Raw genomic sequence first — 20910 nt, 5'->3', positions numbered from 1 at the left:
GCAGGCAGTTTTTTGGATGCTTGTTTTTACTTATGTGTCTACAGTAGGGGGTCTGTCATGTATTCTTTGTACATGTGTTACATATTATTTCTAGTCCTTCGGCCCCCTATCTTGTGTTTTGTGTAGATATTTATTTTACATATGTGTGTATAATAGGGGGTCATGGTTGCATTCAGCACCACATGTTTTATTACTATGTAACATGTTTTTGAATGCCCCCTATTTTGTATATATCTTTTCGTCATTTACTAAATAAATGACAATTTTCATTCTTACACTTGTGTTCTGTCTTATGCCTGCTTAAGCAAAAAACAAGCTCAGTCTCCTTGGCTAGAACATAAAAGCTAAGGAACATAAATACGAATTTAAAGCAGAGCAACACGGAATTCTTTAAAGGTAGAAGTAGAATCAGCTGCCTAAAAGAACAAGCACCCCGCCGAGGGCTCTTTGTCATAATCGGGAAAAAACGAAAAAGTCCGTAGACAATTAGGCAATTTATTGTGATCTAACAATTAGCATGAAGAAGTCAGTCAGCATGCAACCTAGTGGAATATTGCATTTTAAATGAAAATAGTTGATAACTTTCTTCAAAAACATATGCACTTATTGATAGTTAAGTAATTATTGGCTGCTTAAAATCACTGATAAGCAGTATATGTAAAATGATTTTGATATCAATACCAGATTGGGCTGTAATGTCAATGAATGTTGAATAGCTTGAATAGAAGAGTGAGTAAACAATGATTGTTTTAAAAGTTTGTTGTTGTTGTTGTTGTTGTTGTTTAAATGACCACAGGGATAGTTTATATCTGCCCCTGACTGTTAGATGTTACATTCTCATCTGTTTTATAAACTAAACATCTTGCTTGCATAGTAATATAATGAATTGTAGCATTGTAGTTCTTGCGAGGAGGGAGATTTTTAAACATGTCCATTTATATATATTGTTATGTTAAACTTTAAACTCCTCTTGGGTCCCCAAATATCAGTACTGGGTCAGGATTTTAACAATTTAGAATTGAGAACACTGTGTTAGCATGATTGATTATTAATATCACAAACTGAAGCTGTTTTGTTCTCGAGAGGAAGATTTTTTAACATGTCCCCAATATGTATTTATGATACACTTTCAACACCTCCTAGGGCCACAGTATTATTTTGGGCTGGGGGCCACGGTTTCCACAATTTAGATCTACACTATCTTTGCACGTTTGTATCATAATCTTATAAAATGGCATTTAAGTAGTTATTAAAATATTTTACTTTTATAATTCTATGTTAAACTTTGCACCCTTTTTGGGGCCACAGTATTAGTCGAGGCGTCACGATTTTAACAATTAAGAATATTTACTATTTATACAAAAATTGATGCAAATATTGGTATTTCTGGTACAGTGGTTTTTGAGAAGATTTTTTAAGACACGCACCTCATTGTTACGGTTTTACAATTAGCTGCCTTTCGAGAGAAAAAGTTGTGGCTTTACTTTTGGATTTCAATTCTTATAAGGAATGCTTTGCACCAGGTTTAGTTAAATTTAGCCCAGTTGCTCTAGAGAGTAAGTAAAGAATGTGAACAGTTTCGAGACACACTGACGGACGGACGATCAGATGATCAGAAAAGTTCAGTCAAACCTTCGGTTTAGGTGAGCTAAAATGTCAAAAACATTATGAAAGACACTCAACATGTGCTTGGCATAACGCGCAACGACAAATGAAAACGGATATGTCACTCAAGTGACTGAGTTGACAAGAAAGGTATATTAGTTAGCATATATATTTATGCTGATCTAAAACGTTTAAAGTATCTTTTTTATAATCGAGTGCTATACAACATGTTTGAGTGTCTATATTTTATAAATCTAGTATCGTTTGCGTATTGATTAATATATAATCTATATAAAGTGAATCCAATTTACGGTATTTAAAATAAATTAATCTTACCTGTAACATGATGGTTCGGCTAAGAAACATCCATTTTTAATGGTCGTGCATTCTGGGTCTGTTAGAAAAAAGAAAAAGAAAAGTGTGAATATTTCATAGCTTGTGACAGTATGTTAATAAAACATTTAATTCATATTGTTAAATAATACTGCAATAAAAATGTTTTAAAAAATTGTAATGGGGGAGGTGGGTCGGGGGTTGACAAAAAATATTAAAATTCATCAAACTTTGCTATATATTTTGAGCATTACAAATATCAATTAATTCAATGGATTTTATCAGAAATAAGTGCAATGGATTTAATCAAAAATGGAAAAGAAACCCTGAGTACAACACAACTGTGTGTGTAACATTTTAAAGGCGTACACTTTTTTACTTTTTCTTTTGTGTTTTCTCTGATAACGTAGTCTTTAAAAATTTCATTTTATCGAAACGTCATTAAACAAAATGAAAAAGCTCCAGACAATAGAAAATCGTTAAAAACATTTTATTCTATAAATTTTTAATATTTTGAGCTGTATTTTGTTTACTTTCTTTTTTTCATAAATGGTATTTAAATGATTTGTTAAAAGGAATAAACACACAGTATTTTACTAGATTTTGCAAAAACATGCTCAATGAATACTAAAGTCGGCCACCGAAAAAAAGAAAATTTGCATAAAATGTGAGAGTTTCAAGCTATTCCTTAGTTAGGGAATATATACATTTTAAATGTGTCATACATACGCGGCTATGTTAAGGCTGCCCGATTAATTTCACAGCGCTATGTAGAAAGTCACTTGTCTGTACTTCATAAGATATGACGTCATAGTTAACTTTGACGTCACGATCTGCATTCCTTTCGATCGTTCTTAGGGAATGTATCGTAACGTAATAAGTGATATTCATTGTGCATAATAAAACCGCTTCATTCCTTTACATAGACACGGTTGTAAATACTCAGTAGTGATACTAAATTCAATATCACCGATATGGAGTATAAAAAAATCAACAGTTTTAAAGCTTCGTAATAGGTAAATAACTATTCATAAACTAATGGTTTTGAGACTCCCCCTGCTACGTGTAATCTAATGAATGGTGATATGTATGTGCATATAAAAAAACGGCTTGCCACAAATGAAAGATAAAAACAATCTTAGTATATTTTACGTGAGATCGGGAGAGAAAATAAGTACCACTGTGAATCTTGCTGGGGGAAACCTACCGATTGACCCGATTGTGTTTAAATCGAGCCTAAAAGGTAAAAATATGCCTAATTTCAATGGCGGTGCGAAATGTTTTGACAATATTTCAAATAAACGAAATATTTATATGAACCCCCAGCAAGAACTGCAAAATACATTACTTATCGAAGGATTTCTCATAAAAATAATTTTGATTTAATGTCAGTATTCACTTGTGCCGATGCGATTTTTATAGATTATTTACCGTGTTAGAATACACCCGTCACGCGCTTAAGAAAAATATATGACGTCACAAAAATACATCAGATATAGTGTTGGATGCCACTGTTAACTTATGTAATAAAAGTTTAAAGAAACTCACTCGGTTAAAGCATTTTTCGATATATAATTAAAATAGTATCATTTTTCGATATGTATTTAGCTTCGGACGGCCTTAACATAGCCGCGTAGATCACAGTGTGTAAATTGAAACTAAGAAGAGGTCCAAGGGAACCTGAGTAACATTGGTCAACATAACTTTACTTATCAAGCATCATCATTTGAGATTAAGGTGGCTCACTACACCTTGAAATATTTTCCAAAATCAGCAGAAAATTACTTGATTATGATAGATATTGTAACACAATTAGATACAACGAATTGTGCTATTATTATAATCGTTGTGTATGTTGCATTTATCTATTTTTGTACTCGTTTACTTAGACAGTATTTAAAACATGTGCTGGATTTATGGATGAGAGTACAAACACCCGATAACAACCGAGAATAATTTTCACCATGCCGTGATGGCCATAAATAAACATACCTTTTTTGCCGGATTAATTTGATAGCCAGGGAGACATCTAGACCATGGCGTGCTGATCATAAATGAACATTAAGTACTCAGTACCTCTTTTGGGTTTGATATGAATATCTTGACCATGGCGTGGTAATCATAAATGAACATGAAGTGCTTGATACCTCTTTTGTTTTTGATATGGACATAGACTACGTGAAACCCCATGGCATAAACATCAAACTAATAATGAATGTTCTTTCATCTATACATTTGTCCACTACGATATGAAGAGAAACCGCCCATTGTTTCCTCGGACGCATTTAATACCCGTACTTGGTCAAGAAGAGTCAGTCCTCAAACCACCATCAGTGAGGAATGTTCCTACGTGCAAAGACTCCCGGCTTACCCCGCAATCTGACAGTGACTTTAATTCCTTGATCATTTGCTTTGATTCCAAGGACAATGAATTATCAGTGAAGTATAATTGGATAGAACTGTGATATTATATCAGAACTATTAATCATAAGAAATATTATCTGTATTATTGGTTTTATAACCTTATTAAACTTATTTGCATAAGTACTCTGTTTTCTTTGTGCTGTGTTACAATATCATAATGGATAAGAAGCATTTAAGTCAATTAAGCAAAACAATCTGCAAATTTGGATGAAAAATTACATTTTCAAAAATGTCATTGCGTAAACATAAAAAAAATCTCCAGGCGGATTCGAACTCATGATATGCGGTTCAGAATCCCAATACTTTAACCACTGAGCTAGGACGATATACAACCCAATCGAACGATATAAACAGTTTATCAAAACATTTAAATCGCTATCTTGTGACGTAGTGTCTTAAAAAGTATGGGTGTAGTGAGGTACCTTAAAGGCATTATAATACAAACAATGGGATCTAAGTGTACAGTGTCAATCTATTTGTTTCAGCTAATAATAAGCCATCAAAAAAACTGTTTTACAATGTTATTTTAGCTCGTTCGTTCTAGTTTGATTCAATTCAATTAAATTAATCTACTTGTGTAAGTACCGAAAAGAAACATTCAATTTAAGGACAACAAATTTTGCAACATTAAAATGTTAATGATTTCCAAATATAAAAAAAAATAATAAACTCGATCCCTGTCATTTATTACAAGATGCTTGCACTTGTAATCAGTTACAGCGAATCAGCTAGCCATCTAGTCTTAATCAGAATATGTATGTGTACAATTTTATCCTGACCTCAATTGACTTCAGGTCAAGTTTTTTTTTTTTATCTCTAACCCATTAATGTATTTATTTGGAATAGATAATGCCACTAAAAACTCACCGTTACAAATCTAATCTACAAAAATCTTCAGATACTAGCTGTTTGCTTTAAAAGAATGTCGTCTACTAGTAGATGCAATCCCCTAATTCATCTCCAAACGGTTAACATTGAATTTGGTATTTCAGCTTTATTATTTTTTTTTTTTTTTAAATTATATTTTTTATGTTTCTGAAGACTTATACATGTGTTTTTTCTTATTTCTTTGTCAATTTGAATCAGTTAAAGCCATTTACCGACCTCTTGGGGCCATGACTTAAAATAATAAATCTACCATACATTAATAGGTAATAGACAAATTTGTTTATTACGGGATATATGATTTTGGATAAAAAAAAAAAATTAAAGTTTCTCATCGAATCTTCACTCTTTCTTAATTACCTTTCTTTTGAAAGGGGGCCTTCATATGAACAAACTAATAAGCCTTTCCCGAACGATACCCTGTGCCAAGTGTGGTTTGAATAACCACAGTAGTTCAATAGATGAAGAATATTTAGTAGACTATTTTATTTAGGTCGCCATTTACAAAGGACTAGCCCTTTCTTTAAACAAACATGAAACCTTTTACCACATGGATGCTTTGTCCTAAGTTTGACTAGTATTTGTCCAGTGGTTCTGGTGCAGAAGATGAAAATATGAAAAGTTTACGACAACAAGAACGACAGACAATGGACAAATTTTAACAGAAAAACTCACTTTATTCTTTTACTAAGGTAGGTTAAAAAGCCAAAGTAATGACAATAGTGGAGAAACCTGAATTTTGATAAGAATAAGCACACAAAATGATTAAAAGCTTAAAAAGAATGGACGCAAAACCAAACACAACGAAACAAATATAAACAATTATGGCATTTCATAAAATATGAACCTTCATGATCGATACGTACTTGAAAAAAACCTTGTTTTTAATAACTAGAAAGAGTATTTTCTAGCATAACAATACTTTTTAGATACTTTAAAGACATTTTATATGTTCTATTTGTCACTATCACAAGGATATTGATGGTAAAAAAAAATGTTATTACATGTAGTCTTAAAATAATCTAGAATTTAATTCTATGAGGCCGATTTTAGTTTTCATTCCGCATGTTTTTGCGCATTCCAGTAAAATATAGTGTATTTATAACTTTTATGGAATTGTTTTGATACCATTTATCAAACTGAACACAGCAAACAAAATGGAGATATAGATTTTTTAAGGATAATTTTATTTTTTTTAAATCATTTTTGCCGTCGATCGGTAGATGAGCGTTGACATGATCCTTGTATGACGCTATGATAAAACCAAGCTTTGTTGGAATACGTAATCAAAAATAACATAAAACAAAAAATAAAAAACCTTAAACATTTTAAACACATAATAATGTTATCTTCAGGGGTTTTTTTTTAATGATCTATTGTTAAAATCTACATTTGTAACACTCAAAATATGTTGCAAAATTTGATACATTTTGATATTTTGATATGACCCACTCTATTAACCAGATGGTAAAGGACTATGTGCGGTATGGTCAAATATCTGCCCCCGATTTCAACCAATTTTTAAATAGTATCGTATAAAAAAAAATCTTCACAAATCATTGTATAGATGATGCCTATAACTTTAATAATGATTTTAGTCATCATTCCTCATTCGCTGTGTATCTATTACGTCAGCTAAATGGCCAAAATCCCGCAAATTTGCAGACAAATGAAAATATTCTCATTTTTGCTATATAGTTTGGATTCGCAAGTATAGAGAGCAGGTCTGCTCACTTGCGATTTTAACATATGTTTTTTGTCAGATAGTTATACACATTATACTAAAATATGGTACTTGAGCAAGCCTGCGCTCGATGTTTCCCAGTCGAAAAACCGTCGGAAAACACCCATATTTCGCTACAAAACAACAATTTATCAAAATAATGCAATCTTCATGACGTCACTTCTACATTATGACGTCACTGTGGTGATAACCTTTTACACCTTTATTTCCAATATGATTTTAACTATCTTTCACCTTATTATAAAGCTCTTTCTAAAACTTTGATTTTGGGGGCAAAAAACGCATAAAACCGCACATAGTCCTTTAGTACTTTTAAATATAAGGTAGACAATGATATTACTAATCACTTGTTACTATTGTAACATCTTTTAATCTGTTTCAAAGTGCGGAATATGTCCCTTAAAAATAACCAAATGGTAAATTTTCTTAATGCTTGCAATTATACCAGAGTTGGTTTAAAGCTGTAAATATTGTTTTGCACTAGAACTATTCAATGCAAAAGTAAAGTAAAATACACATATTTTTTAAAACTTAATTAAACTGAGAACAGATATTTATTAGTGAGAGGTTTTTTAAATCAATTTTGTGAGAAAATATGTTTCATTCATTGCTTTTTTTATTTCCTATCAATTTATGATTTAAAGAAGGAGTCTTTTCTGGTTCTCGACTTGTCAAACGTAAATTTGATTAATTGTTAATTAAATAAAGATGAAAGGAAATCAAAATAGTATATTTTTCTTTCTTTTTTACTATCATACAATTTGGCATAGAAAAAGGTAATTAATGTTTAGAATCTAACAATGACTATATTCTTGGCGTAGGAAAATATCAAATGTTTCGCAATTCAGAATTGCTGCAGATTAATCAGTCTGTTTTAGCATTTTAAAAACAATAACATTAATGTTGGATTTTTTTACTAATGTGAACTAATGATATGATACTTGGGCTTCAGAATATGTTTTTAAAATATGATTTGCCTATCAAATTACATGTTTATAGCTTTTTAAAGCGCCTATTCTATACATTGATTTTTGTGAAAAAATCACTAAAATCATTTTTTTTCTCTCTTATAAAATGGTCAATATATTAGCTTTTCTGTCAATTTATATCTCGATATAAAGTTTTCATAATACATAAAAATCAGAAATATTTTATGATTGGAAGCATAGAAAAAATAATCCAAATTTCTTCAAAATTTAAAATTAGAGGAAATGCAGGCTTAGCGATATCAGTTTTAGTATGAATAGTTATTCCAATTTAGTAGTATAAGCTGAAAGACACTCTGATAGTCTATGATTTCATTGAAGATTATAATCTTCAAATCTTAAACAACTGTCTACAGAACTACAAAGAGCTACACTTATCTTTATCATCCTTTACGTTTAGGAAAAAGGTAGTGGCCTTGACCTGACCTTTATGCGAAAACAAAAAGGTCAAATTTGATTAAACTGATAGAATCAGTTGGTAATATGATCCGTCTGACTGTGTCAAAATTTCATGAATTTCTTATTATAAGAATTATGTTTGATAATAAGAAGACTCCTTCCTTAAAGACGGATTTATGCGTTGAACATTATTAAACTTTTTAAAATTTAAATCAGTTCATGCAGTGTTTAATGCGTTTTGACTAGAATGTGTTGTACAATAATTGTACAATTGTTGGTGTCGAAAATCTAATGTTTTTGACTTACTTTCAAAAAGATCAAAAGATTTATGAGTAGCATTGGGACATCCAAATTGGAACTGGCTGCAGTTATATGAAAGCACTATTGAGGGGCGCTTGTTCAAATACAAACAAATACCTGAAATAAATCAAATCATAAAAAAATTACTGAGCATAAACATTTACTATTTGCTCCAAATCACAGTTGTTTTAAATCACAGAAATATGAAATAAGTTAAATTATTGTCATGTGATATTTCTTGCTAAAACTCAAAGGGAGCTTATTTAGTCCTCCGGTGTCCGTCGTTTGTTGGTCTTTTCGTCTGGCAGTATTTTAATTGTTTACTCCATCCATCTAAATCTCTTTTGTCTAACAAACTAGCAATTTTTTAATAAATTGGTCTCAACATATTCTTAATTTAAGGTTTAAAAAAGAGAAAAGGAACTACGATAATCTAAACACTTAAGTGTCCATCTGACATTGATAAAAATAAGTGTGATTTAATGCTAAAATGTATACTTTGATAAATCATTTTAAGGTAATGTTTCAATAGAGAAGAAAATGTGATGACACACATTATTTAAACTTTTAAAAAGTTAGATTGTTGAACTATAAAATCAAGGCTACTTGATTTTTAGATTTTAGGTAAGTTTAATTATACTTCCCTTTTAAATTGAACTCTTTTAACGTTTGCTTTTCATTTCTAGCCGTGTAATCAACATGCATAGTACAAATTGTATTTGAATGTGAGGTTGGTTGATGCATGCATATTGGTTTCGGTGTGGCATTACTTTTTCCAGTGTAATATAATAAAGCAAAAACATTTAACATAAAATAAATGCTTCTGAAAACAGTTACTCAAATGCAACTTATGTTGTTTACCTTCTTCTATCCATATGAAAGGAATAGTATAACAGAACTCTAACAGCTCCGTAATGTTTTTGTTCGGTAAACATACGTATCCATTTTTGTCAGAACAGTTAATAGCAGTAGACCTCTCTTCCCATTCTGTTTCATTTCTGGGACAATATTCTGTTGAGTATACTGGAAACTCAAAGCCGTCCAACTTTCTCTGCAAAATATTTTTTAACTTCAGAGCCGTTTTATAGATAACTGAGATTCCCTTTCCTGATGAATAAAATAATGTGTAGCAACACTTAAATATTATGTTTAATTAAAATAATAAGGGAACTTTGTAAATGTGTCCTTGAAAAATCAAAACTGAAAAATAAAGTTTACTTGATACAGACCAAAAATTAAAAACTAGGTCAGCAGAAACAAACGAAATAATAATATATCAACATGTATACTTGTTTTTTATGATAAACTAGGACAATTATAAACTCTTAAGACCAGTTCTCTGTAAAAATCAAACATATTCAAAATAGGGTGGCTACATCATGTCTCAGAATTTCTTCAAACTTGTCATATGGTATCATTTTAGGTAATAACTAAAATATATGACATATTTTTTTCTTAGCAACGCCCATTACCATGGTAACAGGAATGCAAACTGTTTGACCAAATTGGCCGATTTTTGCATAGCTATTTGGTAAAATCCGTGCTTTTTACACCATTTGTTTTACACCTCTGCATCAAACTAAACCATCATTACTAATGTTTTTTTGAAACTACAATAACAACACTTTAAAATGAAATATTTTATATTTTGCATGAATATTTTGAAACATTGTAATACAAAGTAATAAAATTGAAAAAAAATGGTTTTTAAGATTTTGAAAAAAAATGAAAAATTGAATAAAGTTGGTTCAGAATAAAAGGAATATGCAGGATCATCAATGAATATCACTCATATCATCTGAAACTAGAGGCCACAAATAATAAAAATCATTTAAAATATTGATGGGCAAATAATTACAAATGTTGTTTGCACCCATTTGAAAAGTCGTCAAATTGGCAATCTGCCAAATTTAAGTTTTCATGCTTGGATTATGAACATCATACAGAATCTTCGTATAACTGTAATTAAACCAATTCAAACTTCACAACTGAAAAAATATGACAGTGTTTGAAACACACATTGAAAAAAAATATTATCATAAATAAAGATAAAATAGAATTATTCTGGAACAATCCAACTCCCCCCCCCCCCCCCCCCTAGATTCACCAATATGCCAAATACATTTAACAAATTTTTGTACATGTTTCATGTAGCGTGTCATATAGAATATTTCTATAACTAATTCAACAAGGTAAAGCTTCACATCTGAAAAAGTATGACAGTGACTAAAACAATAATCATTAATAAAGGTATAATAAAATTATTCTGGAGCACCCCCCCCCACCTGAATTCACCAAAACGCCAAATAACAGTTTTCATACATGGATCATGTAATGCAGCATACCAAATCTTTTCACATCCAAACAGCTATGACAGTGTCAAAAACACAGACTGAAAAAATCTAATCATAAATGCAGGTATAATAAAAAAATTCTAGAACACCCCCTCCCCCCCCCCCCATCTGGATTCACTAATATGCCAAATAACAGCTTTCATACATGGATCATGTAGCGCAGCATACAGAACCTTTCTATAACTTCATACCAGTAACTTGATAAACTACGACAGTATTTGAAACCCAAATCGAAATAATATAATAATAAATAAGGGCATTGTAAAGTAATTTTGGTACACACCTAAACCTCAGTAGATCAATTTAGAACATATATGTATAATGACTATCGACAGGAATTTGTACTCTGAAATACAAATAACAAAGGTACAAAAAAGCATATACTGATGGATACAATAAAATAGACCATTTCTGCTCTGTAAAATCAGTTTTGTTATAAATCTGAGTCACAATTACAGTTGCATTGATATTTATAAGGAAAATATTTCTTCCTATATTAACAAAACTAGAGCAAGATTTTTTTGACTTTTTTGAAATTTTTGACTTGTCAAGACTTCATATTTATGACATCACAATGATCATTGTTAAAGCTCATGGTTGTGCCTATAGACTGTTGCATGGAATGGCTTTATTTATAATGTTGCATACTATGATAATTCCTCAAATATAAACATAGCTAATAAATGACAACTTTAAAAGTTCATTAAGATGTGAATTGATCATACTGTAACAACCAAGTTTATATTCTATGAACTTTTCAATATAGCTGTTCAATTCTAAATAAAAGACATGAATATTATGAAAGGTCTTTCAAAATCTCATTTTTGAACAGAAATAATATTTCCTTTTCTGCTGCTGCTAATACATTGTCTCTGTCCATTTTGTTCTCCTTAATTGTAATTCTGGAGTAGAAACTGGAAATTTGCTTGCTTGTAAGTACTAGAGAAACATATTGGTTAGCTTTTGCATGGTATCTTTTCTGAGTTCTTTCACTTGAGTCCTGCATTCTATTCAACATACATTTCACCGGACTTACTCCACACACAGAAAGTCATTTAGTTTCTCAAATCTTTCTTCTTGTTGAACTGTTGAGTCCTCTGTTTCCTGGCTCCCTGTCAACTGTTGACCTGTCTGACTTGACTGACTTGATGCATAACTCACATTCTACAGAATAAATAATATCAAAGTGCTGAAAGTCTGTGAATGAGTTAATTTGTTAAGTAAACGTGATTGACATTCTGAACATATATTTCATTGATATTTAAAAAAGACATATGGCTTTTCATTTTTTTCAGCTTACACAAGTATGATTTTGCATTTTACTACTATTTTAATATATCAGAGAGTCAGAGAGAGATAGAGAGAGAGAGAGAGAGAGAGAGAGAGAGTTTAGTTTTTTGAATTCAAATGTAACTCTGAACCCTTAGTTATTGCTTCTGGTAGCCATGCACTATAAGATCCAATGCTTAATTGGTTTGTTTTTGGTCACATACAATTCATCTTTGTTAACCAAGTATTAGATTCATAGTTTTCCGATGAGAATAACTTATCAGGCACTTGGCTAGCAAAGGAAGACACAAGTTATTGACAAAAACACTATAACCATTAGAAAATTAAGAAAGAAAGCAGCTTTCCATTGAAATTCTTTGTATGTATTTGTTTTTTAGCCAAGTAGATAGATCTGATTAACAACTAGATCTTAACAAATTGATAGACAAATTGAATGACATTTAACCAATGCCTTAAAATAAAGTTATATATACATGTAACAGATATTACCTTGCTATTTATAGCTTACACCCAAGTAGGGGCCTATGCAATTATTCAGAACAATGTCAAATAGATATGTTTTTACAGTACTCACTATTGTCATTAAACTTTTAGGTGGTATGTCATCTAAACTGCTTTCCTTTCTCTTAAGATCAGAGGTTGAGCACTCCAAATTCTGTAATGATTTATTTATGGTTAAAATATGTAGCAATAAACACCATTTTATGTAATAGGTGAACAGCCAAAAGTGTTAAATGAGCAAGTTTATGCACCTAAAATAACATTTAAAAATGTTATTCCTAATGTGAATTGATGTGATGGTTTCTTTGATGGTCATAAAGTCATATTCCCGGTTGTGATGTCAATCGCAACTTCTCGGACCTATCGTGCAGAGCTCGAAAAAACACCTTGAATGTATCAACATTAACATATGCAGATGTTAAATTTTCATACAAAATGGAGTCACTCCCAATCAATTAGATATATTGACTAGTCAGTGGCGTCGGAAGCAAATTGAAAGTGGGGGGTGCTAGACTGATCATCAGAAATCTTGACAAGCAAAAATTGCTAATTCCCAAAATCATAATCATGAAATTCCTCATCTGTTTGGGGGGGGGGGGGGGGGAGAGGGGACTACTATACCTATGTCTTCAAATTTCATTATCACTATCAATTTTTTTAATGGTAAATTTAGGAACAATTTTGTTTGCTGCGAGAAAAAGTAGGGGGGGGGCTGGCCCCTCCCCGATGCTATGTCTGTGATGCTTAGGTCTAACTTTGCAGGTCTTACTTTTAGCCCCCCGGTTCCGACGCCTATGGCTTTATATATATTAGCTTCTTCTGGGGTATAATTTAGAGTATACCATTGAATTTAATGAAATCAAGCTCGCATCTCAACAGCATGATCATAAAATGTGTTATATTTATATTTAGTTTTATAAAGGGGGGTTGTCATGAAGTCCTATATAATACATCTGAGGTGTTTTTTTAGCTCTGCTGGAAAAGTCAGAAAAGCTGCGATTATGATGTCATTGCAATGTGTGTTTATAAATATACATGCATATATTTGGCCTGACTGAAAACAAAAACCAGATATTTTTTTTTATGAAATAAACAATCAACATTATTCAAACTATATATTAAAGGGAAGTCATTATACTTGTAGTATGTATTAGTAAAAGACACAATTCCTAGACCTACATATGCATGTACAGACAATGTCTTACTCTTTGGGGGTCATTTTTTTTTGGCCTACAATACTGGTTTTTATTTGAATATTATCTATTTTGATTAATTTTTGTACCATCCTGTCTTACATTTTATTACATGTATCACAATTCATTATAAAATATGGAGTATAATGTTACATATGGTTACATTACATAAGGGATTGCCTGGGAAAGAAAACATTTAAAATAGAGTCTATATGTTTGCAGTAGTACAGCTAGACCTAGGATAATTGTGAATGTGTTCAAGAACAAGTAATTGTAAATAAAAATTACCTTCTTTCTTCATTGTGACTTCTTTCATGTAAACACCGCAACAGACGACAGGAGAAATGTCAAAATGTCAAAACACATTGTTTACAACTACAATTTGCACCTCTAGACACTGGAGAGTTTGTAAAGGGGAGTAACTAGGTATCAAGAAATACTTCAAATATTGAATAATTATGAATATTTATGTCTGTATATTTTTTACGGCTTTTATTTGCCCACCAATAATTTACATGTTTTATAATATTTACATATTGGTCTTTCATATCTAATTGTCACACTTTATTAAAACGGCTGCAATTTTTTTGTTTTTTGTCTTTGAATACTTATCAATATTTACCCCATATGAGAAAATTTGGAATTAAAAATATTACATCTAATAGATTTGAAATTAAAATAATCAATGCAATTTAATAATTTCCAATTTAAGTTGTAGAAAATAACTGTTTTGACATTTTTGAAATCTTGTAAATATATTTAAACACTACATTTCATCCTAAATACACATTTTTCAAAATTGACAATATGGCGGAAGTTTGTTCTCCGTTTCCATAACAACGGAGGACTAATATCAAAAACCAATTTTACATTTTACAATCATTGACCTATCTTTACAAAATTATGTCATAAAAAACTATATTTTTCTCTATGTGTGGCCAACCTATTTTGATAGTTACAGAGAACTGGTCTTAATAGATACTGGTCGGCAGGTTTTTTTTTTTTTAACTTTATTTAAACATCATTTTAAGATTTTATTTAAAATTCCAAAATAGTTTTAGAGGAAAATGAGACTCTAAATAATCTCCACTTTAAAGAGAGATTGACTCGATAATGGTTTCTGCCAAGTTCGGTTTAAATTGGCCAAGTGATGTTGAAGAGGACAATGACAACAACAATAACGACGACGACAGAAAACTTTGAAAAGAAAAGTTTACTTGAGACTTTTGCACAAAGCTGCTAAAAATAATTTGTTGCAGGAACAAACAATATCTACTTTCTTTACGATTATCATGATAACAATCATTTATAACATTTATTTAATCTGAAATCAAGTATGCTTACTCTCTTGCTGAAATAAATCATCTTTACCATATTATTTTTTTTTCATTTTAGTGTATCCGAAACTGAGATCCTTTACCGTTTTGAAGCAACGTTACCAAAAAATAAGTATTTGGCTTATTAAAAAATGTGTTTCATTTCGTTAATAAACATACCTTTCACTAACAAATGAAAACATGGGCGATTGGATAATACAATATGTAGTTTGGCATATTCATTTATGTCAGTTGATATCCCACAAACTTTGAAAACGCTCACCTAAATAATCCCTGCATACAGTGTTCAAACATTTTTTGAATATTTCAACACTTCAAAAATACTAAAAAAAAAAAGTACGATTTATTGCATTGGATGTTAATTTCTTGCTTTGTTATAGGATATATATAAAATTAGTTTCTACGTTTTACTGATTCCGTTTCAATTCCGTAAATTTACTCTGTTAAACAAACCATTTTTTTCTATTAACTGTAACAGAGAGAGTACTTAGTAACATAGAATTGTGTATGATATATTACAGGTATGGGGACCAAACAATATGTATTAAACCAATATATTTAATTTGTATTTAAAAGTCCGAAGGAATGGGTTATCTAAACATTTCCTCCAAAACTTATCTTTTCAATGTACTGAAAGGTATTTGCGGAAGGTTTTTATCAGTATTAACACTCAGAAGCTTTGTCATTTGAAATACTACTTTGTGTACATATGTAACTATATGCTTTGTACAGTTTTTTAGTCTACAGTGCACGGGTTTTGAAGTATTTTGTTTTACGGTGGAGGGGGTATTCGATGCGCATATGTTCTTAATAACTTTACAAGGTTTGTATCTCAATATTTTAGATCAACGAATTGGATACATTAGTTAACGTAACGTGTTAAGTGACAATAAAGAATATGAAGTTTATATTATGGGTGACAGTGTCTTTAAATCATTAAAAATTCATCAGGCTTAGGCTATTTCAAATACTTCCAACAAGAATTCATATTTTAAAGTAACTATTATTTTTCAAAAAGGATAATTATTCAATAAAGAATTAAGACATAGTTAATCTTCCGAAGTACAAATGTGTGCTTGTCCGTTCTAGTATCTAAAAAAGAGTTATCTTAACATTGTTTTGACTTTTAAAGCTTTTTTGCTATTGATTTTAAGTTAAGTCTACTATGAAACAAATTTAAAAAATACACCCAAGTAAGGAATATGACTATCTTACAGATGCATTGTATAAAATATGTGTTGAATTTGTTCTTTCTTCTTGATATTATAAAGCTTAATGCATTAAGTAAAAATTTATATTGTGCTAATGTTTGTTTATTTTATGTTGGGTATTTACAAAGCACATAATATTCTGATCTTTCTTTCTCTTGTTAAACAATTTTTGTAAAAACTGAACTATTTACATACAGCTATTTAAAAGTATATGCAGTCTGACTCTCTACAGGCGAAAGCAACTAAACTTACTCTTTCGACTTCTTTATTATTACGACCAGATCAGATTTCTTTCAAACCTATCGGTCTTCTCCTTTTAAACTTTTTTGTGAAATCTAAACTGCATACATACAGATGTGTAAGGGTATGTGCAGTCTTACTGTCTAGATCGGAAAGGAACCAAACTTACCCTTTTGACTTCCTTATTATGACGACCATATCAGATGTCTTTAAAACCTTCCCGTCTTCTCCTTTTACATTGTTTCATAAAAAACTAAACTGAATACATACAAATATGCAAGGGTGTAAGCAGTCTGACTGTCTAGATGGGAGGGCAACTAAACGTACCATTTTGACTTTCTCATTATGACGACCAGATCTGATTTCTTTAAAACCATCCAATCTTTCCCTGTTGCACAGTTTTTTAAAACCTAAACTGCATACATGCAGATGTGTAAGAGTATGTGCTGTCTGGCTATCTAGATCGGAAAGCAACCAACCGCAACACCATGCAGGGGTGTTAAGGAGGCATATGATATCAAAGTTACATGTTATTCCGCTAAATAAAAAATCTTAGTTATCAAATACCTATTCAAATATTAAAACAGCAAAACATAGACCAAATTCTAATAAAACATATCAGAGATAATTTGTTTGTTTGTTTTTTTAATTAGACTGTATTATCTCTGGTATTGCGTAGATTTACACATTGATGTCGTCATGACTGACAGTGAAATGTTGTGTAAATTTGATCGTAAAGCATTGTATATAGATTAAAAATAAAAAAAAAAATCTAACAATTCTAATAAAGTATTTTGGTGTGATTTGTTGAGAACAAAACATTTGGATAATAAACACGTCAACTTTATCAATACCTGTATTCGCTAAAAGATATGAATTATAAATCTATCTCTCAGCCAGGCTTTCCGTTGTCGTTGTTGGGATATAAACATCCCACTGGGCAACACTACCCCGTATATTTTGAACTACACATTTAATACGTATCAGTTTGAACATTGCTTAACTTGAAAAGTGCTGCAAGAATCCCATGTTATGTGTGATGCAGCAAGCCATTTTCCTTGCAAAAAAATTGGGAAGGTTTTTAAACAAACTGAACGATAACTATTTATTACAGGAAATTATAGGATTCTAGCAGCATTTAAAAAAATGAGATGGTTTTCTTTACTTGATATGTTTATTGTTTTGTGGAAACCACGGGGTTGTGTTGTTCTATTTCATTTTAGATTAAGGAATGATTGTAAGCTATTTGTAGTTAATATTTGATTATGCACCGGGATGGCAGTAATGTACTTTACGATAATATTCGAGTGGCATCTACTTTATCGAAAAATAAGAAGTTTTCACTCTGATTAAAAACAGTAATTACCATTTTATGTATACAGTAATTACGATCTATGTATAACAGTCAAATTTGCTAAATATGGCGACCAGATTACCTTTAAACCTTCCCATCAGATACATGTATACCTAGGATGACTGAATGAAAAAATAGATACACCCTGCTTAATCCGTGCATAATGCACCGATGTTCTAGCATCGAGAAATAAACTTTTATAGCATCTCGTACAGGCATGTAGACGACAATATTTTTTTTAGAATTTAATGATTGGTTTTAATCGCCCCATTTGTGCATTTTGCAGAGGCCAACGTAAGAATGACAGATAGTCCTTTAAGTATTAAAATAAATCAACTGTAGATCTTATATAATTAAAATGTATCAATTTTATTTGCAGATTACTAGTTTAACAACATACATGATTATGTCCAATAATTGTAAAAGCTTATTTATTTTCTGCCCTGGCTAACGCTTGTAAAATGATATTACTTACAAACTCGTGCAGATGGATAAAAGAGGACAAGAATATTCCAAAAACAACAACACACAATTGAGCCTGTAAAGATAGTCCCATGTTGCTTTCCTTGAACAGCAAACAGTTCACTTTGGTAATTTACTTCAATGGATCAGCGCATTTATATGTTATCCGAAACTGATACCCGTTTAGGGGCGCTGTAAAATGTGAGTCACTTATCATATTTCGGAATACGATTAGTGTAAAGCATTTCAAAATAATACTAGTTTGGGGGTGTCTCTTTCTTTAACTGTTTTCTACTTGGTGATGAAAATGATTTTCGATTGGAAAATTCAGTGGTTTTATTTCGGATGTTAAACAATATCCACTTTAGGAAGGGAATGGCTGTAATATACATTTGTCGTGTTGATTGGTTCAAATATCTTATTTAAGATATCTTCCATTTGTTTTCATTTCTGCGAAACTTCCAATAAAAAAATTAATGTCCGCTGATAAAAACTTGTATTGCAACCAGTTCTAGAATAAAATTTTCTTCTGGGTGATGTGTTGTTGTTTTTTAGGCACTAATAAGCAATAAAACAATATAATGTGAGCAAAACATCATCATTTAAATATGTTTTGCTGTTGCAATTGAAGATTTTAAAATCAAGTATATTTGTGGAGGCACTCTTTTTCGACACAGTTATTTGGTCAGTAATGTCCAGTCAGTCTTGTGGTCGTAGCAATTTATACAAGTTTATTTTTTTTAAAATCCAGATGTAAGTAATTGTGTTGTGTTGGGTGTGTCTGTTTTGAAAGCTTGATAAGTAAATGTAAACACAGCAGCATAAGGTAATTTCTAAACTAAAAGCCACAGCTGCAACTTAATACCAACAGAAAGTTTCATGTTCAGTGGTATCGAAAATCTGGGTCCGCTATCAACGGTTTCAAAAGGACGTGACTTTTTTAGATGTTTTAGAAGTGCAGAGGGTGTTCAACAAACAAAATAATTTAAGAATACAAGAAATAACAACAATTATAATTCACATGAATTTTCGCTCTAATTTTTAAAAATATCGATATTAGTAGGACTGACGATTACGCATAACATTAATGAACCTATTGGTTTTTTTTTCCTTTAAAAATGCATTTGCATAAATATGTAACTATCTGTTACGCATAGGAGGCATGTGCAATTATATTTCAAACGGGTTGTGGAAGGCTTGGCGGATTTTGTTTGCCGTTGGAGGGGGAATTTGAGGCCTGTGTTCGGTAACTTTTCTCTGTGAATTTTATTAATTTGTATCCCTGACTTTTAGATCCGCCTATGGGATACATGAATCTACCTGTCAATTACCTGAGTAAGATCTGTGCAATCTTCCAATCATAATTAAGGTATCTATATTTATAGTAAACATTCCTTTGTTTGTTTGTGTGTTTTTTTATTGAAAAGATTGTCCCATCTTTAGTGTTGCAATTACCATTTTATTGTTTCTCTGTTATTTTGTTTTTGCGATGAAAAAGATTAAAACTTATTTCAAATTCAGAAATATATATGACTCTTATGGATGTAGTCATCCGCAAACGGTGGGTTAAATCCTGACCCGATTTTTGGGCAGAGGAGAAAATATGCAGATAATACTTGACATTTCATGCAAAACACACATAGTGGGGACATTTAAATGACTTTATTGTTCGCTTCAAGAGGCTTGGTATAAAGAATGTAACATTTCGTCGGAAGTGGCACATTGCCAGAAAATGTTTAAAACAAGATAAGTTGTAGTTGCCTTTAAACATTGTCATTTCGAAAGAATCCATCATTTAAATAGGAAAAGGTATAGCTATAGGTTGAAATCAACTATTCTGAAGTAACGACAATAGAACATTAAGAAAAACGGAATTACTATTTTCTTATTCAGAAATTATCATTTTCTCTTGGAATACTATTTTGAAAGGTTACTATTTTACCGCTCAGTTGGGACACATAAAGAAAATGTGTATCACTTTGTAGTGAAATGATCTATATGTACAATGATGCATCGATGTAACTTGATTGTTCTAAAACTTCTCCTAAATTTGGCACCAACATAAAAATCTTACTTAGAACTTTCATGCTTGAGACTGGTCATTTTGTCTGTTCGTCCGTTTGTCCCTTCATCTGTAAACTTTTCTTCATATGTTTACTTCCTTTTTAGAACCAATGGGCCATTTCTAACCAAAACTGGTACATAGCATTATAATAAAGGGGGAATGGGGTCTAAGTTGATCAAATAAAGAGCAAAAACCTTTTTGAAAAGAAGATAATTGCAAAACAGTAG

General features: G+C 31.1%; 1 protein-coding gene across 1 annotated transcript; it reads right to left on the bottom strand.

Moving 5' to 3' along the window:
• Window positions 1-1626: 1626 nt before the first annotated feature.
• Window positions 1627-18732, bottom strand: LOC128174205 (uncharacterized). The gene is made up of 5 exons (XM_052839816.1): window positions 18632-18732; window positions 9538-9727; window positions 8683-8793; window positions 1942-1999; window positions 1627-1648 (listed from the first exon to the last, which is right to left on the bottom strand). The coding sequence occupies exons 1-5, from the start codon at window positions 18710-18712 to the stop codon at window positions 1627-1629; spliced, it is 462 nt and encodes a 153-aa protein (XP_052695776.1). The 5' UTR covers window positions 18713-18732.
• Window positions 18733-20910: the final 2178 nt, after the last annotated feature.

Source organism: Crassostrea angulata, chromosome 2 (assembly GCF_025612915.1).
Source record: "Crassostrea angulata isolate pt1a10 chromosome 2, ASM2561291v2, whole genome shotgun sequence".
Classification (NCBI taxonomy): domain Eukaryota; kingdom Metazoa; phylum Mollusca; class Bivalvia; order Ostreida; family Ostreidae; genus Magallana; species Magallana angulata.
This window is presented reverse-complemented; position numbering and strand designations above follow the sequence as displayed.

Coding starts and splice junctions, on each gene's coding strand:
- LOC128174205 (XM_052839816.1), bottom strand. CDS start 18,712: ATGGGACTATCTTTACAGGCTCAATTGTGTGTTGTTGTTTTTGGAATA. Junction 2,000..8,682: donor ATCTTTTGATCTTTTTGAAA/GTAAGTCAAAAA, acceptor TTTTTCTAACAG/ACCCAGAATGCACGACCATT. Junction 1,649..1,941: donor GCCGAACCATCATGTTACAG/GTAAGATTAATT, acceptor TTGACATTTTAG/CTCACCTAAACCGAAGGTTT.